This window comes from Amblyraja radiata, chromosome 20, assembly GCF_010909765.2.
Source record: "Amblyraja radiata isolate CabotCenter1 chromosome 20, sAmbRad1.1.pri, whole genome shotgun sequence".
Classification (NCBI taxonomy): Eukaryota; Metazoa; Chordata; class Chondrichthyes; order Rajiformes; family Rajidae; genus Amblyraja; species Amblyraja radiata.
In genome coordinates this window covers 42,485,282-42,512,734 of record NC_045975.1, presented here as the reverse complement: position 1 = coordinate 42,512,734, position 27,453 = coordinate 42,485,282, and the positions used below count along the sequence as shown (strand labels likewise).

General features: G+C 45.2%; 1 protein-coding gene across 1 annotated transcript in view; it reads left to right on the top strand.

Moving 5' to 3' along the window:
* The window catches only part of LOC116984349 (ethanolamine kinase 1-like), a 331,741-nt gene that overhangs the window by 23,589 nt on the left and 280,699 nt on the right, over positions 1-27,453 (top strand). The window contains exon 2 of the mRNA XM_033038497.1: positions 17,533-17,792. Within this exon, the coding sequence (XP_032894388.1) occupies positions 17,533-17,792 (260 nt within the window). The remainder of the gene's footprint in view (positions 1-17,532; positions 17,793-27,453) is intronic.

Here is a 27,453-nt window from a genome sequence, read left to right as displayed (position 1 = left end):
AAAGTGTTATTAGTGTTTAAGAAATGTTGAGAATCTCTCTCCCGTCAATCACACCATGAAGGCCACACCTTTTCCGGTGGGAGGGGGAGGGGTTATAAAACCCGGAAGTATGGGTGTGGCTCAGTCTCTGCATGATGGTGTAGGGAGCGGTCATGATTCTGTCTGAGCTGTGAATCAACTGAACACACTGAATGCCTACTGAACTGTGAGTTTGGTGTTTTGTGTGGTTTTATGGTGGTTTCACCCTGCATGAAATGGTATGAAGCTGCATTTGAATTTGGTGGCCTTGCACCCTGCTTGAAATGGAATGAAACTGCACTTGAATTTGATGGCCTTGCACCCTGCTTGAAGTGGAATGAAACTGCACTTGAATTTGGCGGCCTTGCATCCTGCTTGAAGTGGTATGAAACTGCACTGAATTTGGTGGCCTTGCACCCTGCTGAAAGTGGTATGAAAATGCACTTGAATTTGGTGGCCTTGCACCCTGCTTGAAATGGTAGGAAAATGGATTTGAATTTGGTGGCCTTGCACCTTGCTTGAAATGGAATTTCAAGGAATAGCCATGAGTCAACTGCCAGCCCACCAGCCGTGAGTGAGCTGCCAGCAGATCAGGCTTGAGGGACTGAGCTGCCACCCCAAGAACCTATACCAGCGCTCCAGAAAGCCCCCCCACTGGCCACCCATATTGTAATTGGTGGAGAGGTGGATTTTGCGTCGGGGGACCAGCCCTCCCGTGTGAACATGGGACCCAACGGGTCCCACTTAGTCTAGTAATGTAGATAAATGTGAGGTTATCCACTCTGGTGGCAAGAACAAGGAGGCAGATTATTATCTCAATGGTGTTAGATTAGGAAAAAGGGAAGTTCAACGAGACCTGGGTGTCCTTGTACACCAGTCACTGAAAGTAAACATGCAGGTACAGCAGACAGTGAAGAAAGCTAATGGCATGTTGGCCTTCATAACAAGAGGATTTGAGTATAATAATAATAATAATAATAAATGTTATTTATGGGCGCCTTTCAAGAGTCTCAAGGACCCCTAACAAAAATTTAGCAAGTAGAGGAAAAACATGTAAGGGGAATGAAATAAATAGTAGAGACATGACTAGTACACAAATTAAAGACAGAATTCAATTCAAAACACAATATGAGGCAATTCAAGCACAGATGAAAAGGGAGGGGGACGTGGGGCTAAGGATAGGCAGAGGTGAAGAGGTGGGTCTTGAGGCGGGACTGGAAGATGGTGAGGGACACGGAATTGCGGATCAGTTGGGGGAAGGAGTTCCAGAGCCTGGGAGCTGCCCTGGAGAAGGCTCTGTCCCCAAAACTGCGGAGGTTGGATTTGTGGATGGAGAGGAGACCAGCTGATGTGGATCTGAGGGACCGTGAGGGTTGGTAGGGGGAGAGGAGGTCAGTGAGATATGGGGGGGGTCTGATGGTGGAGGGCTTTGTAGGTGAGGACCAGGATTTTGTAGGTGATCCGGTGGGAGATGGGAAGCCAGTGAAGTTGTTTGAGGACTGGAGTGATGTGATGCCAGGATTTGGTGTGGGTGATGAGTCGGGCGGCTGCGTTCTGGACCAGTTGGAGTCGGTTGATGTAGGTGGAGCTGATGCCAAGGAGAAGTGAGTTGCAGTAGTCCAGTCGGGAGGAGATGAAGGCATGGATGAGTCTTTCAGCAGCGGGAGGTGTGAGAGAGGGTCTGAGTTTGGCGATGTTGCGGAGATGAAAGAAGGAGGTTTTAATGACATGGCGGATGTGAGGCTCAAGGGAGATGGTGGAATCAAAGATCACGCCAAGGTTGCGGGCCTGGGGAGATGGGGAGACAGTGGTGCCGTCGATGGTGAGAGTGTGGTTATTGATTTTGCTGAGTGTGGATTTGGAGCTTATGAGGAGGAATTCTGTTTTATCACTGTTGAGTTTGAGGAAGTTATGTTGCATCCAGGTTTTTATAGCTGACAAACAGGAGTTGATATGGGAAAGGGGGGGGGTTGTGGGGGGATTTGGTGCCGAGGTAGATCTGGGTGTCATCGGCGTAACAGTGGAAGTCCAGGTTGAAGTGGCGGAGTATCTGACCAAGGGGGAGGATGTAGATGATGAAGAGGAGGGGGCCGAGTACGGAGCCTTGGGGAACGCCTTGAGTGACTGTGGCTGTAGCAGAGGTGTGGTTATGGAGAGAGATGAAGTGGGATCTGTTGGAAAGGTAGGAACAGAGCCAGCTGAGTGCAGAACCTTCAATGCCAAGGTCCCCAAGTCTGGTAAGCAGGATGTTATGGTTCACTGTATCGAAGGCTGCGCTCAGGTCGAGGATGATGAGGATGTTGAGGGAACCAGTGTCAGCAGAGGTGAGGAGGTCGTTGAGGACTTTGAGGAGAGCAGTTTCTGTGCTATGGAGGGGTTCAAGTAGGTTATACGCAAGGAGGTGGGAATGAAGTTGTGACGCAACGATACGCTCCAGGGTTTTTGAAAGAAAGGGGAGGTTTGAGATTGGGCGGTAGTTAATGAGAGAGGAGGGATCAAGACCAGGTTTCTTTAAGATTGGTGTGACAGCAGCAGTTTTGAAAGCGGAGGGGACAATTCCTTGGGACAATGAGGAGTTGAAGAGATTAGTGAGGTAGGGGCAGAGAACGGGGAGGCAGGACTTCAACAGGGGAGTGGGGAGAGGGTCGAGGGAGCAGGTAGTGGGTTTGGAAGAGCTGATGAGTTTGGAGATTTCAGTAGGGGTGACCAGGTCAAACTGGGAGAGGAAGCAGTGTGGAGGAGGGGTAAGGAGGTCAGTGGAGATGTTGAAAGGAGGGGCCTTGGTAGGTGGTGGAGTAGATGCTGGGGAGTCGGGTACAGGGGATAAAGATTGATAGATGGTGCTGATTTTATCAGCGAAAAAGTGGAGGAATGAGTTGCAGAGAACCGGAGTAGAGGTAGGGAGAGTGTTGGCTCGAGGCTTGAGGAGGTTGCCCACTGTGGAGAAGAGGGTTCTGTGGTTTAGGCAGGGGTTGGTGAATATGGAGGAGAGGTAGGCAGATTTTGCAGCAATGAGGGCATCTTTGTAGGCAGTGAGGTGGAGTTTGTAAGCTTCATGGTGGACTGTGAGAGATGATTTCTTTGTGAGTCGTTCAAATCGGCGACCAGTCTGTTTCAGCTTACGAAGTGCAGGTGTGTACCAGGGTGAAGATGTGTTAAAAGTTACGGTTGGTGGAGTGGTGGAGAGCAGGTCAGAGAGATGGTGGGGATCGATGGATTTTAGATTACGGAAGGTGATTTCTCGGAGGAAGCGGGGGCGAGGTGTCGGAGAAGGGATGGTGAACTGTATAAGCTTATGATCAGAGAGGGGGAAGAGGCATGGATAGAGGTCGAGTACAGGTTGATTTGTGGAGCAGACCAGGTCAAGGATGTGACCTTTGTCATGGGTGGGAAAGGTGACGTGCTGAGTGAGAGAGAAGTTGTCAAGTAAAAAGGCGAATTCAGATGCGAGCTTGCAGGTGGGGGAGTCGATATGAATATTTAAGTCACCAAGTAGCAGCAGACGTGGGGAGAGGGATGAGGCAAGTGTGAGGAGTTCAGTGAATTCAGATAGGAAGGAGGGGTTTGGTTTAGGTGGCCGGTAAATGAGGATGACTATAGGAGTATAGTCATAGGAGTAAAGAGGTCCTTCTGCAATTGTACAGGGGCCTGGTGAGACCACATCTGGAGTATTGTGTGCAGTTTTGGTCTCCTAATTTGAGGAAGGACTACCCTGTGATTGAGGCAGTGCAGCGTAGGTTCACGAGGTTAATCCCCGGGATGTTGGAACTGTCCTATGAGGAAAGATTGGAAAGACTGGGCTTGTATTCACTGGAATTTAGAAGGATGAGAGGGTATCTTATAGAAACATATAACATTATAAAAGGACTGGACAAGCTAGATGCAGGAAAAATGTTCCCAATGTTGGGCGAGTCCAGAACCAGGTGCCACAGTCTAAGAATAAAGGGGAGGTCATTTAAAACTGCGATGAGAAAAAACTTTTTCACCCAGAGAGTTGTGAATTTGTGGGATTATCTGCCACAGAAGGCAGTGGAGGCCAATTCACTGGATGAATTTAAAAGAGAGTTAGATAGAGTTCTAGGGGCTAGCGGAATCAAGGTGTATGGGGAGAAGGCAGGCACTGGTTACTGATTGTGGATGATCAACCATGATCACAATGAATGGCGGTGCTGGATTGAAGGGTCAAATGGCCTCCTCCTGCATTTGTTTTTTATGTTTCTATGTTTCTAAGGTCAGATGGACAAAGTGTAATGGAGAATATGCAAGGCAAGTATTTTACACAAAGGGTGGTGGGCGTGTGACCAGTGATGTGGGCCACGTGCTCACACAGTGGTTGTAGAACCCTGAAACTTTAAAGAACAGAAACAAACAACTGCAGCTGCTGGTTTGCTGACAAAGACACAAAATGCTGGAATAATTCAGCAGGTCAGGCAGAATCTCGAGAGGGTCTTGGTGAGACCACACCTGGAGTATTGCGTACAGTTTTGGTCTACTAATCTGAGGAAAGACATTCTTGCCATAGAGGGAGTACAGAGAAGGTTCACCAGACTGATACCTGCGATGGCAGGACTTTCATATGAAGAAAGACTGGATAGACTCGGTTTGTACTCGCTAGAATTTAGAAGATTGAGGGGGGATCTTATAGAAATGTACAACATTCTTAAGGGGTTGGACAGGCTAGATGCAGGAAGATTGTTCCTGATGTTGGGGAAGTCCAGAACAAGGGGTCACAGTTTAAGGATAGGAGGGAAGTCTTTTAGGACCGAGATGAGAAAATCATTTTTCACACAAAGAGTGGTGAATCTGTGGAATTCTCTGCCACAGAAGGTAGTTGAGGCCAGTTAATTGGCTATATTTAAGAGGGAGTTAGATGTGGCCCTTGTAGCTAAAGGGATCAGGGGGTATGGGGAGAAGGCAGGTACAGGATACTGAGTTGGATGATCAGCCATGATCACATTGAATGGCTGTGTAGGCTCAAAGGGCCGAATGGCCTACTGCACCTATTTTCTATGTTTCTAATAGACACATATATCCTCTTATTTTTCTAGGTAGTTTGATTGTTAATTCCTGTATTTATTTATACATTGTTAACCGATTCATTTTTGGTTCTATTGTTTACCACAGTTAATCTTGTTAGGAAATTCTAACCATATAAACAAATATCTCCCCTCGACACGGCTGAAGCCCACGCGTGTAGTTTGTGAGATGAAGAATATAACATGAGGATTATTAAATCCACGGTAAATTTACTCTGGCACGCTTCTGAGTTAGATTTCTGTAAAGTTGAGGTAGAGGCTGCTCTTTGCCAGTGAAACTGCAATTGATATTGTACCTTTTTTTTGGTGGTCTCTCCATGGGACAGGATGGAAACTCCTCTCCACAGATGTGTTACTTAGTAAGATCATAAGAAACGATGGTGTTTAAGAGGATACTACACAGGCACTTAGATATGTAGGAAATGGAGGGATATGGATCACGTGCAGGCAGAGGAGATTAGTTCAACTAGGCATCATGTTCGGCACAGACATTGTGGGCTGAAAGGCCTGTTCCTGTGCTGTACCGTTCTAAGCTGTACTGTTCTATGATAATAACATTTTCTATCCACGTACAGAGGCATTGCTGCTCAGTTTAGTTTAGTTTAGAGATACGATGCAGAAACTTCGGCCCACACATTAACACAAGCCTAGGCACTAGGGACAATTTACTCTTATACCAAGTATACAAATCCAAGCCAATTAACCTACAAACCTGTACGTCTTTGGAGTGTGGAAGGAAACTGTAGATATCAGAGAGAAAACCCACGCCGTCTCAATAGACAATAAGTGCAGGAGTAGGTCATACGGCCCTTCAAGCCAGCATCGCCATACAATGTGATCATGGCTGATCATCCACAAACAGTACCCCGTTACTACATTCTCCCCTTCTCTGGGAGAACATACAAACTCCGTACAGACAGCACCCGTAGTCGGGTTCGAACCCGGGTCTCTGGCTCCGCAGGCACTGTAAAGCAGCACCTCTACCGCTGCGCCACCGTGCCACACGTGCTTATATTCTGGTTTGTTGTAAATAACATTTAACACCAGTAACCACCACCAAATGCAGAGTTCAGTATTGGTCTCTGATGTTAAGAAGCTTTCAGATAGGGGACATTGATATGCAGGGAATGGAGGGATATGGATCATGTACATGCAGAGGAGACTAGTTTTTGGCATGCTCAGTACAGACTATGTGAGCCAAGGGCCTATTACTGTGATGTTCTGTACTATATTCTATGTTTCAGTCTATTAATTACACTAAATTACATTTCTTTTTTTGCTGATTATTTTTTTTACAAGAAAATATCTTCACATGCTTTGGTAAGCCTGCCATGGAATTTTACAAAGATATTGCTCTTACTGCCCTTGCAACAAAGAAATATCAATTTGGAGATATTTTATTTGAATTTGTGATATCTAACATTCATTACGGTAGATATGGAAGTAAATGTTGGCAATGTGCGTGGGTCGGAGACTGTACAGTCCGTCTTCACTGAGTGTAACATACCTGTAGAACTTAGAATAGTGCAGCACAGGGACTGGTCCTTCTGATCACAGTGTCCGTGACGAACATGTTACACGAATCTCCTCTGCCCTCACCTGATCTAATCCCTCTGTTCCCGGCATATCCACGTGCCGATCAAAAAGCCTCATTCACCACAGAAATGAACATCCAAGTGCTACATTATTAAACTTAGCAGTAGTGTGTATATAATCAAGTCAAGAGTGTTTCATTGCCATAAGTTCATAAGTTATAGGAGCAGAATTAGGCCATTCGGCTCATCAAGACTACTCTCCCATTCAATCGTGACTGATCTATTTTCCACTCTCGACCCCATTCTCCTGCCTGCTCCCCATAACCCCCGACCCCTTACTAAACGAGAATCTGTCAAACTCCTCCTTATCCATTATATCAATTGGCCTCCACAGCATTGAATTCCACAGATTCACCACCCTCTGGCTGATGAAATTCCTCCTCATCTTCTTTCTAAAGGAACATCCTTTTATTCTGAGGCCGTGCCCTCTGGTCGTAGACTCTCCCAGTCCTAATCTTGTCAAGTGTGCTGACAACTTGCAGCTGCAGCACAGACCTGTAAACACAATATGCAGAGATAATATATAATAAACAAATAAACAATAAATTAATAACCACAATACAAGTGAAAGTTCTTAGTGCAACCAAAGGCAGTCAATGTGTAGGAAGGAACTGCAGATGCTGCTTTACACCGAAGAGAGACACAAAATGCTGGAGTAACTCAACGGGTCAGGTATCATCTCTGGGAAAAGGGAATAGGTGCCATTTTGGGTTGAGACACAAAATGTCACTTATTCCTTTTCTCCAGAGATGCTGCCTGGCCCCTCTGAGTCACTCCAACATTTTGTATCTATCTTCCAAGACAGTCTGTACTTGAGGTGACGGAATACTTGTTTTAGGAATCTGTTTGAAGTGGGCAATGGTAGAGAAGTTAAAAATATTTACTAGGTGGAGATGCTGATTTTGGACCTTGCAGGATGTATCCAAAGAAGTCCGTCTCAAAGAAAAGTGATGTGTTTCCCATTTTATTTATTTGCTGTAACCCCTCCCTTCTTCCTTGCTTTATACTTTGGATCAGGTCATGTAGAGGGTGGGACACACGACTACCCTGCACACACCAGCATGCCAGTGTACAGGATGTTGGAAAGACAGTGGAAAAAGCATACGTCAAATTGGCTGCAAAGTGATAGCACATTGGAAGTGGAAGCAGTTTTCAATAAGGTCACTTGTGAAAATACAAACTAATCCTTTCCCTTGGCCTGTTTTACACCTGACGAATATTTTGTTTTTGGTTCATATAATAGTGGAGATAGTCAGGAGTATAATTGTGAACTTATTGAATGATACAGCATGGAAACGGGCCCATTGGCCTACCAAGACCTTACTGATCACCTATTTAGATTAATCTTAATTCTCGCATTATTGTCAGCAATTCCTCCTGGATTCTACCATTCTCCTACACACTGGGAACAATTTACTGAGTGCCAATTAATCCACAAACCCGCACATGTTTAGGATGTGGGAGGAAACCGGAGGACCTGGAGGAAACCCACACGGTCACAGGGAGAACCTGCAAACTCCACACAGACAGCATCCGTGGTCAGGATGGAACCTGCGTCTCTGACGCTGTGAGGCATTGGCTCTATCAGCTGCGTCACCCTTATAATGTTAATTTGCTGTGGTTCCTTTCTGTTTAAAGCAGAATCAGTGACTGAGCAGTGACTATAATACTCTGACATCTATCTTCTTGATCCCTGTCCAGCTGAGAAGAATTAGGATCTCATCAGCATCTTTTATTTTTAGCTGAAGATGTTGCTTCATATTTTGCCCAGAGATCATCGCATGAGCTTAACCAGAGTCCCCAAGCAATTCCCTTACGAATCGTTACGCCAAGTGGTTTGGAAATGTACAATATTTCTGCCTTGGTTCTTCATGCTTTTATCGGAAAGAACTAGTCAGTTGGAACAAACGCTAACAGCATTGTATGTTAATGGGGTATAGCCAGTTCTTTGTAAAATAAATAAGACCATCACTAAATGTCTGTATTTAATAAGTCCAAAAGAAGTACAATAAATACAACATCATATTAGATGAGTGCGCCCGTGTTTTTTCAAGTAAGACCGCAATGTTTTTTGATATAAACACTTACACCATGGGGATATTTGTTGTTTGACTGCTATGTATGTGTAAAATGTGAATTTACCAAAGGTTGTTTCCTGAGGTTTTATCATGTCGTAAATGCGAGTTTTCCTGGGACATTACAAGATTCACTTTCCCCATTTAGCAGCATTCATGGAAAACTCCACAAACCACACGATCAAACAAAGAAAATGGGGCATTTGTCTACTTTTCTATTAGAAAGTAAAATTAACGGAAGACCTTCTTTCCCTTCTTTACGTAACACAAAACATTAAATCGACAGTGTGTAGGGAGGAACTGCAGATGTCGGTTCAAACCAAAGATAGACACAAAATGCGGGAGTAACTCAACGGGACTCGGCTGCATCTTTGGAGAGAAGGAATGGGCGATGTTTCGGGTCAGGTCTGAGGAAGGATCTCAACCTGAAACATACAATACAATACAATACCATTTATTGTCATTTGAGCCTCAGTGAGGCTCAAACGAAATTTCGTTTCCACAGCCATACAAACAAAGACAATTTCCTACAGACATACACACAATTAAATTCACACAAACATCCATCACAGTGACCCACTGTGATGGAAGGCAAAGTCTTTTCTCTCCCCTGTTCTCCATTTCTCTCCCGATGTCCAAGCCCCAGGCGGGCGATGCTAAGTCCCACGGCCATTTTAGGCTGTGCCGGGCGATTTACGGCCCCGCTCCTGGTCTAAAAGTCGCAATGTTGGAGCCCCCACGGGCGCTGGTGAGTCCCACGGCCATGAAGCCGCGCCGGGCGATGTACGGCCCCGCTCCGGGTCGTTCCAACCCCGAGACACGGGCTGGAGAAGTCGCGTTGCGGGAGCTCCGGGAAGCGGTCTCTCCACCCGGACCCGCGAGCTCCCGATGTCCCGGTCCACCGGACCTGCGGCTGCATTGCTGGAGCCTCCGAGCCCCAGGAGTCGAGTCGCAGCAGCGAGTCACCACCGCTCCCCACGCTCCGAGGCCGGCCAGCCCCACGATGGTGAGTAGTCCGCAGCTCCGCAGTCTCCCGAGCCCCCGGGTCGTTCAGGTTGGAGGCCGCTCCACGGTGCTAGGCCCCAACGACAACGGAGACCCGACAGGGAAAAGGTCGGGTCTCCCGGACAGGGAAGAGATTTTAAACAGTTTCCCCCTCCCCCCGCCCCCCACATATACACATTTAAAACCAGTATTAAAAAAACACCAACACTACATTTAACTAGACAAAAAATAAAAAAAAGACAGACAGGCTGTAGGGGCCGCTGCAATGGGTGAGTCGCGCCACTTTCCTTCTCTCCAGAGATGCTGCCTGTCCCATTAAACAACAGTGACAGGTTTATTCAACCTTGCAGTCCTTGCCTGGTAACTAGCACACATTTTAGTTTATCTGTGAGTATAAAGTGAGAGAAAAAATTATTAAATTATCGCAATCATAGCCTGCGCCCTAATTGCATCAAAAGTACAACCAACACCATACTGGGCCAGTGTTTAAGTGTTGATGGCCTAATTGAAATATAGAATTAAAAATGAAGTATAGTTTAGTTTATTGTCACAGAAGCAGTGTAAAGCGTTTTGTTGCGTGCTAACCAGTCAGTGAAAAGACTGTACATGATTACAATCGAGCCATCCACAAAGATACATGACATCCTGAAGCTGCTGTCTCCAGTAAGGAAGTGGCCGATTCAGAAATCTGTCCCGACGTCGGAGTTTTGATCATCCCGGGTTTGATCCTGACCTCGGGTGTTGTCTGTGCGGAGTTTGCACGTTCTCCCTGTGACCATGTGGGTTACCTCCATATGCTCCAGTTTCCTCCCACATCCTAAAGATGTGCCGGTTTGTAGGTTAATTGGCCTCTGTAGATTGTCCGTTAATGAGTAGGGAGTTGATGAAAAAGTGGGATGATATAGAACTAGTTTAAACGCTGATGGTAGCGATGGATGGCGTGGACTCGGTGGGCCGAAAGCCTATTTCCATGCTGTATTAAGTGGAGGACTTAAGATCAAGGCTGCTTTACCAAGGGGAGCTGAGGGACTGCTCTGTGTTCTGTTTCACAGAGACATAGCCCACCCCCAGCGCCCCAGACTCAGCTGTCCAGCCTGTAGTCTTCTCCATCCATTGTATGGGACGAACGCAGGCATCTGGGAAAGGGAGTGGCGGGAGCATCAGCCATGGTTAACTCTTCGTGGTGCTCAGACGTGGCAGTTCTGTCTAACCTGCTCTCCACACCTGGAACATCTGGTGGTGAAGTGCCGTCCCTTCTACCTCCCAAGGGAATTCACCTCCATCATCCTGACCTCGGTCTACATCCCACACCAGGTAGACGTCCGTCTGGCACTGGAGGAGCTGCACGCCGTGGTCAACAAACACCAGACAGTGTACCCCGAGGTGTTTACCACCATAGCCGGGGACTTCAACAAAGCCAACCTGAAAGAATCACTCCCAAACTATCAGCAACATGTCTCCTGCGGCACCAGAGGATTAAACACCCTCGAACACTGCCATACAAACATCAAGGATGATATCACTCCATCCCTCGCCCTCACTTCGGGAAATCCGACCATTCAGCGGTGCTGCTTCTTCCTGCATACAGGCAGCAACTGAAGAGCGCACCCCCAGAGATGAGGACAGTACAGAGCTGGTCGGGGGGGGGGGGGGGGGGGGTGGGGCAGAGGAACAACTACAGGACTGCTTGGAGTCAGTAGACTAGCAATGTTCAAGGACTCGGCAACGGACCTGAATGAATACGCCACAGTGGTTACAGACTTCATAACGAAATGTGTGGAGGACTGCATCCCTACAAAAACCTACCGAGTGTTTCCCAATCAGAAGCCTTGGATGAGCCATAAGATCCGCACTCTTCTGAAGATCCCGGGCATTCAGGTCTGGTGATGCAGAGGTCTAGAACAAGTCCAGATACGACTTTGGTAAGGCCATCAAAAAGGGCAAAAGGGACATCTGCTCCAAGCTGGAGGATGAGACAGATGTTCGGTAGCTGTGGCGGGGCTTGAATGCCATCACCTCCTATAAGGCGAAATCAGGAGGCAGCTCAATGCGTTCCACGCACGCTTTGATCGGGAGAATACTGATGTGCCTTCCCAAGCCCCCATTACAGTCACAGTCACAGAAGCCGACGTCAGAAGATCCTTCAGAGGGGTGAAACCTCGGAATGCGTCTGGAGCTGATGGTATACCCAGTCGTTCTCAAAACCTGTGCAGACCAACTGGCTGGAGTTTTTGCGGACATTTTCAACCTCTCATTAATGAGGTCTGAGGTTCCCACCGCCTCAACGACTATCGACCAGTGGCACTAACGTCCGTGGTGATGAGGTGCTTTGAGAGGTTGGTTATGGCGCAAATCAACTCTTACCGCAACAAGAACCTCGACCCATTACAGTTCGCGTACCGTCACAACAGGTCAATGGAGGATGCGATCTCACTGGCTCTCCACTATGCACTGAACCACTTGGATAATAAAAACACTTATGTCATGTTGTTTATAGGCTACAGCTCGGCGTTCAATACCATCATCCCCTCCAAGCGGGTTACCACATCGTGGACCTGGGGTGGAGGGTACTGCACCGAGGAATCCCGTGCAACCTGTTACTCTCGCGGTTCACAGACTACCCAGCCGCCTGCCATTTTTGCGGTCAGGAAGAGTCTGTGTACCACGTGTACATGGAGTGCGTGAGGCTGCAGCCACTGTTTGAATACCTAAAGGGGCTGCTCCTTACCTTCTGGCTGCACTTCACACCCACCATCCTCATCTTTGGATACCCTGTGCGTAGAGGAGAGGGTAGGGCTGAAGATGTCCTGGTTGGGTTGCTCCTGGGCCTGGCCAAGCTGGCCATCCGCGAGTCAAGGCGCCAAGCAGTGGACGGCTCTACCCGAGCCAGCTGCCTGCCCCTTTTTCCGGGTTTAAGTCCATGCCCGGATGGGGTTAGAGAGGGACTATGCGCTGCCCATGGTCACCCTGAAGGATTTCCGGGACCGCTGGGCGCCGCAGGGAGTTGAATGCATCCTTGACAAGGAGTGTAAGATAGTTGCATAATAGTTTATCATTTGTTGTGTCTTATGGTGGTGGGTTCTGTTTTTCATTTTTGTTTGTTTGTTTGTTTGTTTTGTATATATTATTTTAATATTTGAATAAATATTTATGATTTTTTAAAAAAGCTGGTTACCAAGCTCATGGAACTGGGTCTCTGCGCATCCCTCTGCAATTGGATCCTCGACTTCCTCATCCACAGACCACAGTCTGTTCGAATTGGCAGAAATACTTCACCCTCATTAACAATCAGTACAGGAGCACCTCAAGGCTGCATGCTCAGCCCCCTGCTCTACTCACCCTATACTCATGACTATGTAGCCGGACACAGTGCGCACTCCATCATCAAGTTCGCCGACGACACCACTGTTGTTGGACGAATTACAGATGGTGATGAGTCAGAGTATAGAGTATAGTATAGACGAGTCAGTATGTTAGTATAGTATGGTGACGAGTCAGAGTATAGAAGTGAGATCGACTGATTGACCATATGGTGCCAGCACAACAACCTGGCCCTCAACACCAGTAAAACTAATGAACTGATTGTCGACTTTGGAAGAGGACGGTTGAGGACCCACAATCCTGTTTATATCAATGGGACGATGGTGGAGAGAGTCAAAAACTTCAAATTCCTGGGCGTGCATATTTCCAACGATCTTTCCTGGACCCAGCACACTGATGCAATCATAAATAAAGCACATCAGCGCCTCTACCTCCTGAAACGATTACGGAGATTCGGCATGTCAAAGAGGATTCTTTTGAACTTCTACAGGTGCACGGTAGAGAGCATACTGACTGGTTGCATCATGGCCTGGTTCGGCAACTTGAACGCCCGGGAGCGGAATAGACTGTAAAAAGTTGTGACCACTGCCCAGTCCATCACCGGCTCTGATGTCCCCACCTCAAAAAGGCAGCCAGCATCATCAAAGACCCACACCATAGGACGACAGATGACACAATGGGCTAAGTGTTCGGCTGGCAACCTGAAGGTGGCCGGTTTGAATCCTGCTTGGAGTGTGTACTGTCGTTGTGTCCTTGGGCAAGACACTTCACCTACCTTTGCCTGGGACTAGAGACAGAAATTAGCTACTGATTGGCTACAATCTCGCATATTTACATGAAAATGTTCATTAATATGCACTGTCCCTATAAACAAAACATTATTATTATTATTATTATTATTATTATCCTGGCCACACACTCATTTCACCACTGCCTTCGGGAAGAAGGTACAGGAGCCTGAAAACGTAACATCCAGGTTCAGGAACAACTTCCCCACAGCCTAGGCTATTAACACTACAACCTCAAATAAGCTCTGAACTGCAATAGACTATTATTATTATTATTATTATTATTATTGCACTACTATTGTTTGTTTTTTGAGTATGTGTGTATATATATATATATATGTGTGTGTGTGTGTGTGTGTGTACTTGTGGGTGTGTGTGTACATATAGATACTGGACTTTGTTTTCTCTCGTTTATCATATTATTTACAGTGTACAGGTACTATGTTTACATATTCTGTTGTGCTGCAGCAAGTAAGAATGTCATTGTTCTATCTGGGACATATGACACTAAAAAACACTATTGACTCTCTAATCTTTAAACTCTGATCTCTCAATTCACATCAGTTTTTGTTTATTATCACGTGTGCTGAGTGAAAAGCTTTTGTTGCATGTTAACCAGCCAGCCGATAGACAATACATGATTATAATCGAGCCAGTGAATGGTAAAGCCAGCAACGTCTGATTAAAGAAAACACGAGGGTTCACACTTCTATACCTTCTATACCTTTTGCCCGATGGGAGAGGGAAGAAGAGGGAGTGGACTCCTCCTTGATTATGCTGCTGGTCTTACCGAGGCAGCGTGAGGTATAAATGGAGTCAATAGAAAGGAGGTTGATTTGTGTGTTGGTCTGGGCTGCATCCACAATTCACTGCAATTTCTTGCGGTCTGGGATGGAGCTGTTCCCAAACCATGCTGTGATGCATCCTGATAAAATGCTTTCTCTAAAATACTGAATGCTTTGCAAGTGCAAGTAAAACAATCTTCTGATAATCCTTTACAAACGACACCTTTACATTTGCACATTAACATTTGTTTAGAACATCAGCAGTTCCTTAAAATCCATCTTGATCATTTTACATTTTTGCAGTATATGGATATGAAACGTATGTTCCAGTTTGATTATTATGTGATGGAATTATTCATCCCGCGCCCTGTGAAATTACCGACCACACCTATAAAATAAAAATGCATGAATCCACTGGTTATCTCAGCACTTTATTTTATCTAGGATGTCAAACTCATTTTCATTTTCTTTGAAGTGTACCTCATTTGTCTCCCTCTGGGTTTGACAGACATTTTGACCACTTCTGCTTCTTAGTCGGGTGATTTTCTTTTGGGTTCAGTATTTCTTTGACGAAGCACTAGTTTGTTTGATTTCGATGTGACTAGTTCCTGGTTTCCCTTTTATCTTTAGAATCTTTTCATGAAATTCATTGAAGCTCTGCACATTACACTCACTGATGGCAACTTTTTTCTTGATTTGGTGCCATTAAAATTCACAAGGTATTTTAAAAAGCTCTAGGATATCTTTATCGTAGAGATAAATCCCATATTTAAGATAGAAGCGTAGAGTGCAATATTATCGATTGGGAGATACAGCATGGAAACAGGCTCTTCAGCCCACCTAGTCCATGCCGACCCGCAATCACCTGTTCTCACCAGTTCTATGTTATTCCACTCCCTACACACTAGGGGAAATTTATAGAGGGTTGATTAACCTACAAACCTGCACGTCTAACACTGCCCATCGGATCAATGGTGCTGACATTATATTGACTGCTAGTGTTGATTCATTGTCAGTTTCTGTTCATTCTTATTTAGAATTTTGTTCGACAATGAAGTAAATTTGTATGAAAGAACTGCAGATACTGGTTGAAACCGAAGGCAGACACAAAATGCTGGAGTAACTCAGCGGGTCGTTTCGGGTCGACACCCTTCTTCAAAGGGTCTCAACCCGAAACGTCACCCATTTCTTCTCCGCAGAGCTAAGTACAAAACATTAGCAATAATACAGAAAAACTGAGACTTTGGCAACTACAGAGTTGACGTGGAAAAGCTTTTCCCACTGAGAGTAGGGAAGATTCAAACAAGGGGACATGACTTGAGAATTAAGGGACTGAAGTTTAGGGGTAACATGAGGGGGAACTTCTTTACTCAGAGAGTGGTAGCTGTGTGGAATGAGCTTCCAGTGAAGGTGGTGGAGGCAGGTTCGTTTTTATCATTTAAAAATAAATTGGATAGTTATATGGATGGGAAAGGAATGGAGGGTTATGGTCTGAGCGCAGGTATATGGGACTAGGGGAGATTATGTGTTCGGCACGGACTAGAGGGGTCGAGATGGCCTGTTTCCGTGCTGTAATTGTTATATGGTTATATTATATGGTTAACTACAGATGCTGGTTTACAGGATAAACCTCAGCTTCTGCAGTTCCACATTTCTCCATAATTAGTAATATTCTGAGACCCAAGTGTAAGCAAAAATTCTTATCTTCTTCACCTCTCTCGTGAGAGCTTTGAACAGCTGAAAGCTTTATTCTCAGTTGCTAAATGATGAACCTTCACATCCTTTGATTTATCTGAAATCAATTCCAGAGATTAATCATTATTTGCAGTGCGTTTTCTGCCAATCTTCAATTATCTTGAACAAGGATAACATTTTGATCTAATTCCCCATTTACGGATGTCCTCCCCTAATTCCTCCATTTACTGATGCCCTTCCCAAATTCCCCATTTACTGGTGCCCTCTCATAATTCACATTTTACCGGTGTCCTCCCCTAATTCACCATTTACTGATGCCCTTCCCTAATTCACCATTTACTGGTGCCCTTCCCTAATTCCCCCATTTACTGGTGCCCTCTCCTAATTCACCATTTACTGGTGCCCTTCCCTAATTCCCCCATTTACTGGTGCCTTATCTGTGCTCCATAGATGCTGAATGACAAAAAAGCTGCTGGGAAGAGGTTGTTGAGGCAGGTGCCACCACAACATAACAGATAAATCAATAAATCGGAAAAAAAAAAAGCAATTCACTTCAAATATTCCGAATGTTAACCTCAGCCCTTACTGACTTTTCCATCCTAATGAACAGCAAACTGTTCATTACGTCTGTGGTGTTGATCATCAACAGGCATCAAGAATAAGATATAGTAAAATATGCTTATCCACTTATGTTGCTTTTACCACATCTTTTTAAAAGTTTAGGTTTATTATTGTTACCTGCAATGAGGTACAGTGAAAGGCTTTGTTTTGTATTCTATACAATCCAATCAGATAATACTATACATAAATACAATCAAGCCAAACTCCAGTACAACAGGTAGAGCAAAGGGGAAGATACAGAGTGCAGAATATAGTTCTCAGCATTATAGCGCATCAGTTCCAGAGACAAAGTCCAATGTCCGCTGGGGTAGAGGTGAATCAGACAGTACCCCAGCTTATGGAAGGACCGTTCAGAAGCCTGATAACAGAGGAGAAGAAGCTGTTCCTGAGTCTGGTGTCAAGCAGTGTTTTGCTCCAGATTCCAGCATCTGTAGTTCCTTGTGAATCTATATTTATACTTGCCTATTATTAAGTTGTGATATTTTATAACACTTGGAAAGATACTAAAGTATTGCCCTTCATTGCAGAAATTCAATCCTAGTATTGAGTTTTCATCTTCAGAAGAAATTAAACTCTTTCATTTTTGTTCCCAGATTTTCACCAGTGGAATCACAAACAGGCTAGTCGGTTGTTACGTGGACCGTGATATGGAAGAGGTAGTGCTCGTCAGGATATACGGCAACATGACGGAACTTTATGTGGATCATGACACTGAGGTGAAAAACTTCCAGCTTCTCCATGCTCACAACTGCTCACCGGAACTTTACTGCACTTTTCAAAATGGAATATGCTACGAATTCATCAAAGGAGAAGTCCTAGATATGCAGCAGCTGAGAAAGCCTTCCATTTTCAGGTATCAAACGTTGTACATTGTATATTATATATTAATTTTTCTTTGCAGCCTTAAGTATTGTTTTCCTGGCCTGTTCCTGTGCAGCAATTTTCCATTACCTATAGGAGATTGGTTTAACTTGGCATCATGTTCGGCATAGACATTGTGGGCCGAAGGGCATGTTCCTGTCCTGTTCTATGTTATAGAGAAGATTAGTTTAACTTGGCATCATGTTTGGCACAGACATTGTGGGCTGAAGGGCCTTTTGCTGTGCTGTGCTGTTCGTTGGAGAAACAAGGAATTGCAGATGCTGGTTTACAAAAAATACACAGTGCTGGACTAACTCAGTGGGTCAGGCAGCATCCATGGAGAACATGGATAGGTGACATTTTGGTTAGGATCTTTCTTCTGTTCTGTACAGTTCTATGTTTTACGTTCTACTGAACATTAGATTATCTTCAACTCCGATAAAGCTAATGTGGTCAAATCTGAAGATGTGATGGGTTTCCTTGCAGATTTGGCCTTTAAGCAGATTTTATTGGAAACCAGATCTCTCCTTATCTGACACCTTCTTCTCCTTTTCAGTTCTAGCCTTTGGCCTAAGGCAAAAAAAAAAAATCCCTCACCTGTATGCACACACCACTTGGCAGGCTTTGTCCCATCATGAAGCACCTCCAGAGGGTCTGATGAAGGGTCCCAACCCAAAGTGTCACCTATCCATGTCCTGCAGAGATGCTGCCTGACTTCCTGAGTGTAACTCCAGCGCCTTGCGTTTTACTTAAAAATATTATGTTGCTCTGCTTCGAGTCTGGAACGCAAGTCTAATAATTCGAGTCTACTACTGTAATGGTGGTAGAAAAAATAGCCAGTGTAATGACCATAAGATTTTTTATTGCTAGCTTGGGATATGATTTGAAAATATAATTTGTTTCATCTCCTTTGAATTGAAATTTGAGATTATTTTCCAAAACTACAGTGGGAATGAGAATTAAAAAAAATAATGGCATCCATAATATATTGAGGTTTTCAAAGGTACAAACAGTTATGTAGCATTTAGTCATTGGGTGGGGCAGTCTCTTAGCCAATAAATCCTTGCACTGACCTGGGTTTAAGTATGCATGTCTTTGGTTAGCAAACTAACCTCTGAGGAGAGAAAAGAGAAGTTATTCATATTTTTTCGTCTCTCTGTGCCAAGAAGAGCAGTTATTGTATTCTTGCTTTAGAGCATTGATTCTGAGGTTGTTCCAGCGAATTGCACATTGGAAAGTATGATTCAATGCTGGGTCACTTTATGAGTGTGTTGCTATTTCCATGGAGTTGAGTCTCTTTAGTTTGCCCCGGAAAATGGAACAAAATATTTGATAAATAAAAACTCGGTGTCTCAAAAACGGCAAATGTAAGTTCTCGTGATAAATGGCACTCACGATTTTGCACATATGTTTGGCAATAAATGATCAACTACTATGCAGACTGCCACATCTTGGTACAGTTTTGCATGGGAGATGCTGCCAAGAAATATCTAAGTGCCAACTTTCCGTAAATCCTGCTTCGCAGATCCAAGAAAATAAGTTTTAATGCAAAACTCTGACAAACAATTGCAAATTGGATTGGAATTTCAATGATTCCCAAAGCCACAGTTTCAGGCAAAATAATCTTCGATTTTAAGCTGCAAGCAGATAATGTAAATAGAGGGTGAAGACTCAAGAGTGCTTTTTATAGTTTAGTTTAGTTTAGAGATACAGCACGGAAACAGGGCCTGTAGCTAACCGAGTCCACGCCGACCAGTGATCCCCATTACACTAACACTATCCTACACACCGGGGACAATTTACAATCTTCTCTCTGCCTCACCCGCTGAGATACTCCAGCATTTTGTGTCTACCTTCGATTTAAACCAGCATCTGTAGTTCTTTCTTACACATTTAATCTACAAACCTGCATGCCTTTGAAGTGTGGGGGGAAACCGGAGCACCCAGAGAAAACCCACGCGGTCACAGAGAGAACATATAAATTCTATAAAGACAGCACCCGTGGTTAGGATCGAACCCGGGTCTCTGGCGCTGTGAGGCAGTAATATAACCATATAACCATATAACAATTACAGCACGGAAACAGGCCACCTATACCCTTCTACTCCGTGCCGAACACGTATTCTCCCCTAGTCCCATCTACCTGCACTCAGACCATAACCCTCCATTCCTTTCCCGTCCATATAACTATCCAATTTATTTTTAAATGATAAAAACGAACCTGCCTCCACCACCTTCACTGGAAGCTCATTCCACACAGCCACCACTCTCTGAGTAAAGAAGTTCCCCCTCATGTTACCCCTAAACTTCTGTCCCTTAATTCTCAAGTCATGTCCCCTTGTTAGAATCTTCCCTATTCTCAGTGGGAAAAGCTTATCCACGTCAACTCTGTCTATCCCTCTCATCATTTTAAAGACCTCTATCAAGTCCCCCCTTAACCTTCTGCGCTCCAAAGAATAAAGCCCTAACTTGTTCAACCTTTCTCTGTAACTTAGTTGCTGAAACCCAGGCAACATTCTAGTAAATCTCCTCTGTACACTCTCTATTTTGTTGACGTCCTTCCTATAATTTGGCGACCAAAATTGTACCCCATACTCCAGAATTGGCCTCACCAATGCCTTGTACAATTTTAACATTACATCCCAACTTCTATACTCAATGCTCTGATTTATAAAGGCCAGCACACCAAAAGCTTTCTTTACCACCCTATCTACATGAGATTCCACTTTCAGGGAACCGTGCAGTTATTCCCAGATCCCCCTGTTCACCTGCATTCTTCAATTCCCTGCCATTTACCATGTACATCCTATTTTGATTTGTCCTGCCAAGGTGTAGCACCTCACACTTATCAGCATTAAACTCCATCTGCCATCTTTCAGCCCACTCTTCCAACTGGCATAAATCTCTCTGTAGACTTTGAAAATCTATTTCATTATCCACAACCCCACCTATCTTAGTATCATCTGCATACTTACTAATCCAATTTACCACACCATCATCCAGATCATTGATGTACATGACAAACAACAGTGGACCCAACACAGATCCCTGTGGCACCCCACTAGTCACTGGCCTCCAACCTGACAAACAACCATCCACCATTACTCTCTGGCATCTCCCATTCAGCCACTGTTGAATCCATCTTGCTACTCCACCATTAATACCCAACAATTGAACCTTCTTAACCGACCTTCCGTGAGGAACCTTGTCAAAGGCCTTACTGAAGTCCATATATACTTCAGTAATGCCCCTGTCCCACTTATGAAACCTAAGCGGAAACCTCTGGAGACTTTGTGCCCCACCCAAGGTTTCCGTGCGGTTGCCTGAGGTTGCAGGTGGTTGCCGGAGGTTGCAGGTAGTGGAAGCAGGTAGGGAGACTGACAAAAACTCCCGGAAACCGCACGGAAACCTTGGGTGGGGCGCAAAGTCTCCAGAGGTTTCCGTTCAGGTTTCCTAGGTGGGACAGGGGCATAACTCTACCGTTGCGCTATTGTGCCACCCTGTGTCATAGGACCCGAAACAGAACCATGAAATACTTACTTGCAGCAGCACAAGTATGTAAATAGAGTGCTCCGTAAAACCCCTAATAAACAGCAAAAAAAGTTCAGCATAAATCAAACAAAACAAACAGACAAATAAATTAATACCGGGAATGGTCTGGTTCGCTACACTATTTTTCCCCATCATTGGTTGGTAACTGAAAAGTGCATTTATCAGTAATACTGCAAGCTGTTTCCAGTTTCATAATGATGTTCCTAGTTTTAAGTCCTTTCCTTTTGAGAGGCTACCACTCATTATCTACTTGCACTAATGATTGCCTTCACATTTCTCAAATACTCAGTAAGTGGCAGAGGCAAAGATGACGATTTTTGAAAGCCCTCTGAGGGTTTTGACGACAAGATTTAGTTAGGCTGGGTGAGTGGGCAAATGCATGGCAGATGCAGTATAATGTGGATAAATGTGAGGTTATCTTTGGTGGCAAAAACAGGAAAGTAGACTATTATCTGAATGGTGGCCAATTAGGAAAAGGGGAGATGCAACGAGACCTGGGTGTCATGGTACACCAGTCATTAAAAGTAGGCATGCAGGTGCAGCAGGCAGTGAAGAAAGCGAATGGTATGTTAGCATTCATAGCAAAAGGATTTGAGTATAGGAGCAGGGAGGTTCTACTGCAGTTGTACAGGGTCTTGGTGAGACCACACCTGGAGTATTGCGTACTGTTTTGGTCTCCTAATCTGAGGAAAGACATTCTACCCAGCCCAATCTTTTCCCTTGTATGTCATACAAATTTATGTGGGAGAGAAAAATCCTTACAACTTCTTGAGCCTGAAGTCTTTAATATAAAGTCCAGTGGAAACCAAGATTGTGACAATGTTTTAAATGCGTACTTACTACATTGTGCAATAAATCGCACTTCAAATCTTCTTGGAGCTGTGGTTAATTGTGTTTTGCTGCTACCGAGAGAGAAAGAGAGGATGTGTGGAAGAATGGGGGATCTTCTGACTTGTCTGAGTTTCATAGATCTTGTCTGAGATTCTGAGATCTTGCCATAGAGTACAGAGAAGGTTCACCAGACTGATTCCTGGGATGTCAGGACTTTCATATGAAGAAAGACTGGATAGACTCGGTTTGTACTCGCTAGAATTTAGAAGATTGAGGGGGGATCTTATAGAAACTTATAAAATTCTTAAGGGGTTCGACAGGCTAGATGCAGGAAGATTGTTCCCGATGTTGGGGGTAGTCCAGAACAAGGGGTCACAGTTTAAGGATAAGGGGGAAATCTTTTAGGACCGAGATGAGGAAAATATTTTTCACACGGAGAGTGGTGAATCTCTGGAATTCTCTGCCACAGAAGGTAGTTGAGGCCAGTTCATTTGGCTATATTTAAGAGGGAGTTAGATGTGGCCCTTGTGGCTAAATGGAAGAGGGGGTATGGAGAGAAGGCAGGTACAGGATACTGAGTTGGATGATCCGCCATGATCATATTGAATGGCGGTGCAGGCTCGAAGGGCCGAATGGCCTACTCCTGCACCTATTTTCTATGTTTCTATGTTTCTACCTGATGGCAGCAGAGAGATGAGTGTGTGGCCAGGATGGTGTGGGTTCTTGATGATGTTGGCAGCCGTTTTGAGGCAGTGACTACGATAGATCCCTTCGATGATGGGGAGGTCAGAGCCGATGATGGACTGGGCAGTGGTCACAACTTTATGCATTCTTTTCCGCTCCTGGACGCTCAAGTTGCCGAACCAAGCCATGATGCAACCAGTCAGCATGCTCTCTACTGTGCACCTGTAGAAGTTTGAGAGAGTCCTCTTTGACATACCAACTCTCCGTAATCTTCTCAGGAAGTAGAGGCTCTGATGTGCTTTCTTTATAATTGCATCAGTGTACTGGGTCCAGGAAAGATCTTCAGAGATGTCCACGCCCAGGAATTTGAAGTTCTTGACACTTTCCACCATCGTCCTGTTGATATAAATGGGATTGTGGGTCCCCATACTACCCCTTCCAGTCCACAATCAATTTCTTGGTTTTGCTGGTGTAGAGTGCCAGGTTATTGTGTTGGCACCATTTAGTCAATCAGTCGATCTCACTTCTATACTATGACTCGTCACAATCAGTGATTCGTCCCACAACAGTGGTGTTGTCGGCGAACTTAATGATGGAGTTCGCACTATGTCCAGCTACACAGTCATGAGTATAGAGTGAGTACAGCAAGGGGCTGAGCACGCAGCCTTGAGGTGCTCCCATGCTGATTGTTATCGAGGATGACATATTTCCACCAATATGGACAGACTGTGATCTGTGGAAGAGGAAGTCGAGGATCCAATTGCAGAGGGTGTTTGGTCCTCTGGTGCTGCAGGAGACATGTTGGTGGAAGTTAGGGAACAATTTCTTCAGGTTGGATTTGTTGATGTCCCCGGCTATGGTGTTAAACACCTTGGGGTAAGCCGCCTGGTGCTTGTTGACCATCTGGGGCTTGTTTCAATAGACAATAGACAATTGACAATAGGTGCAGTAGGAGACCAGTCGGCCCTTTGAGCCAGCACCGCAATGTGATCATGGCTGATCATCCCCAATCAGTACCCCGTTCCTGCCTTCACCCCATATCCCCTGACTCCGCTATTTTTAAGAGCCCTATCTAGCTCTCTCTTGAAAGCATCCAGAGAACCTGCCTCCAACCTGCCTCTGAGGCAGAGAATTCCACAGACTCACAACTCTCTGTGAGAAAAAGTGTTTCCTCGTCTCCATTCTAAATGGCTTACTCCTTATTCTTAAACTGTGGCCCCTGGTTCTGGGCTCCCCCAAAATCGGGAACATGTTTCCTGCCTCTAGCGTGTCCAAGCCCTTAACAATCTTATATGTTTCAATGAGAAACCCTCTCATCCTTCTCAACTCCAGAGTGTACAAGCCCAGCTGCTCCATTCTCTCAGCATATGGCAGTCCCGCCATCCCGGGAATTAAGCTTGTAAACCTACGCTGCACTCCCTCAATAGCAAGAATGTCCTTCCTCAAATTAGGGGACCAAAACTGCACACAACACTCCAGGTGTGGTCTCACTAGGGCTCTGTACAACCGCAGAAGGACCTCTTTGCTCCTGTATTCGATTCCTCTTGTTATAAAGGCCAACATGCCATTCGCTTTCTTCACTGCCTGCTGTACCTGCATGCTTACTTTCATAGACTGATGTACTGGGACCCCCTGATCCCGTTGTACTTCCCCTTTTCCCAACTTGATGCCATTTTGATAGTTTCCTCCCACATCGCAAAGATGCGCGGATTTGTTTGTTAATTGGCTTCTGTGAATTGGTCCTTAATGTGTAGGGAGTGGATGAGAAAATGGGACAACAGCAATCGAGTAAAAAATACACTAATGCCCATGTCCCACTTAGGTGATTTTTTAGGCGACTACAGGCGACTAGGCTCTCGCCACATGGTTGCCGGGGTGTCGCCTGTATGGTCGTGAGTAGTTTCATCAGTCGCCCAAAGAGTCGTAGCATTTTTATGGTCGCCGCTGGATTTTTACATTTTTTGGAGACAGTCGGCTTGACGCCAATGAGCGTAGCTTGTCTTCTCCTGACGTAGGTGCGGACATAGGTTGTCGCCGGTGCTGACTTTGGTAAATTCCATTGGCAACTACCTATGTCAACCCACGTCAACCGGCGACAGGTACCAGCGACTGAATTGTCTTACCTTGTCGCGGGTGGACATACTGTAGGTTGTCATAGCTGTGGTTGTAGGTGGACGTCCTAATGGGTTGCCGGTTGTCGGTATCTTGCCGTAGCTTGACGTCGACTAAGTGGTAGGTTGTCGTAGACATTGTCGTAGGGGGGTCCAATCGCAAGTTTTTCGGCGACCTGCTACGACTATGACAGTCGCCGGCAGTAGCCGAAAATATCGCCTACGTGGGACAGGCCCATTATAGTTCCTTTGTTTTGAGTTGCTTTTCCACATGCCTGAATCCCAAACGATACCAACCTAAAGACACCCAAATCCTTATTTCCTGCAAGCTAGAATTTCACAAGTTTCCTAATCATTTACAGAAAGAAACCATGGTGTAAAAATCCCAACAAAGAGATACAGGGAACTGCAGATGCTGGAACCTTGAGTAAATCACAAAGTGCTGGAGGAACTCAGCAAGTCAGGCAATGGCATGAACAATGATTTCTCCAGCTTTAGAGCTCATCACCACTCCCACCCCCCCCCCCCTACCCCTCCACTATTTTCTTTGGTCCTACCCCAATGCATGCCCATTTCACCCGCTATCCCGCCTCCTCTCTTTCACCCCCGACCTCTTCCACATTTCACTCCCCTTTTCTCCGAATCTGACACATTTTTGTCTCCTTTTCATCTCTGGCCTTTGTCCACCCATCAGCCCAACTCCCCACTCGCTTGTATCCACCTATCACTTGCCAAGTTTTGTCCCGCTCCCCACTATTTTAGAGATAGGGGCCAAATGCAGGCAATTGGGGATAGCTTAGATGGAGCTTCTTGGTCGGCAGGGACGAGTTGTTCCGAGGGACCTGTTTCCGTGTGGTATGACTGTGCTTACCGCCACAACAGATCAACGCTTACCGTCACAACAGATCAACAGTGGATGCAATCTCACTGGCTCTCCACTCCGCTCTGGACAACTTGGACAACAAAAACTCAAGCATTTGATGTCATCCCACACCAGAGACTGCTTCGGAAGCTTGACCTATGGCATTCGTTTCAACACGAAACGATGGATTTCCAGTTTCCTGACAAAACGTCTTCAGCGTGTGTGTGTGAACGGAAAGACTTCCAATTGGCATCCAGTGTTGAGTGGTACACCTCAGGGCACAGTACATTTTTGCTTTATATAAATGACATCCATGAAAAAGTTGCAAGCACGACCAGACTATTCGCTGATGATTGTTTGCTGTACTGTCCAATTAAGTCAGCTGATGATGAAGATGCTCTCCAAAAGGATCTCGATACAATGGTTGAGTGGTCACAACAATGGGGTATGCAGTTCAACCTTTCCAAATGTGAAACCATGCATGTCACCAGGAAGAGGAATCCAGGTGAAACATCTTACAATATACTTGGTGCCACCCTTGAAGAATCCAAACAAATCAAGTATCTTGGCATCAAATTGCAGAATGATCTGCGTTGGAATGGTCAGACTCATCATGTAACGGTGAAAGCAACAGGTGTCCTAAATTTTCTGAGGCGCAACTTTCATCGTTGTTCAACTTCTGTCAAGGAGAAGCTATACTTCACCCTCATTAGACCTCATTTGGACTATGCAGTTGCAGCATGGGACCCATACACAAATAAAAACATTTCTTCCATCGAACGTGTCCAAAGACAGGCCGCTCGATTTATTACTAACACCTATGAGTGAGAAGCGAGTGTTACCAAACTTCTGAATTCTCTGGGGTGGAACCCTCTCCAAGACAGACGTGAAGCTCACCGTTTGACCTGTTTTTACAAAATGTTAAATGGCCAGCTCGATATAGATTACATGACCTACACCAAACCCAAACCAATTAGGAGCAGACGAGGGCATTCGATCCAATTTGTGATTCCAGCTACAAAGACAGATGTGTACAGCAATTCGTTCTTCCCCCGCACAATTAAAGTATGGAATAATCTCCACCCTACTATAGTTACCCAACCAGATGCAACTAAATTTAAGGTAGCTCTTTCTTCCCAATACCCCTTTCTGGCTTAAGTCCTCCTTCCACCACCTCCAGTTTAAATTCCATTTGGAATATTTTGGAGGACCAAGAAACCAAGAACCAAGATATGTCAGGCTGTTATTCATTGACTACAGTTCAGTGTTTAACACCATAGTCCCCTCCAAGCTGGTTACCAAGCTCTCAGATCTGCGCATCCCTCTGCAATTGGATCCTCGACTTCCTCATTCACAGACCACAGTCTGCCCGTATTGGTGGAAATGTGTCATCCTCGATAACAATTAGCACGGGAGCACCTCAAGGCTGCGTGCTCAGCCCCCTGCTGTACTCACTCTATACTCATGACTGTGTAGCCGGACATAGTGTGAACTACATCATCAAGTTCGCCGACGACACCACTGTTGTGGGACGTATCACTGATGGGGATGAGTCAGAGTATAGAAGTGAAATCGACCGACTAACCATATGGTGCCAGCACAATAACCTGGCT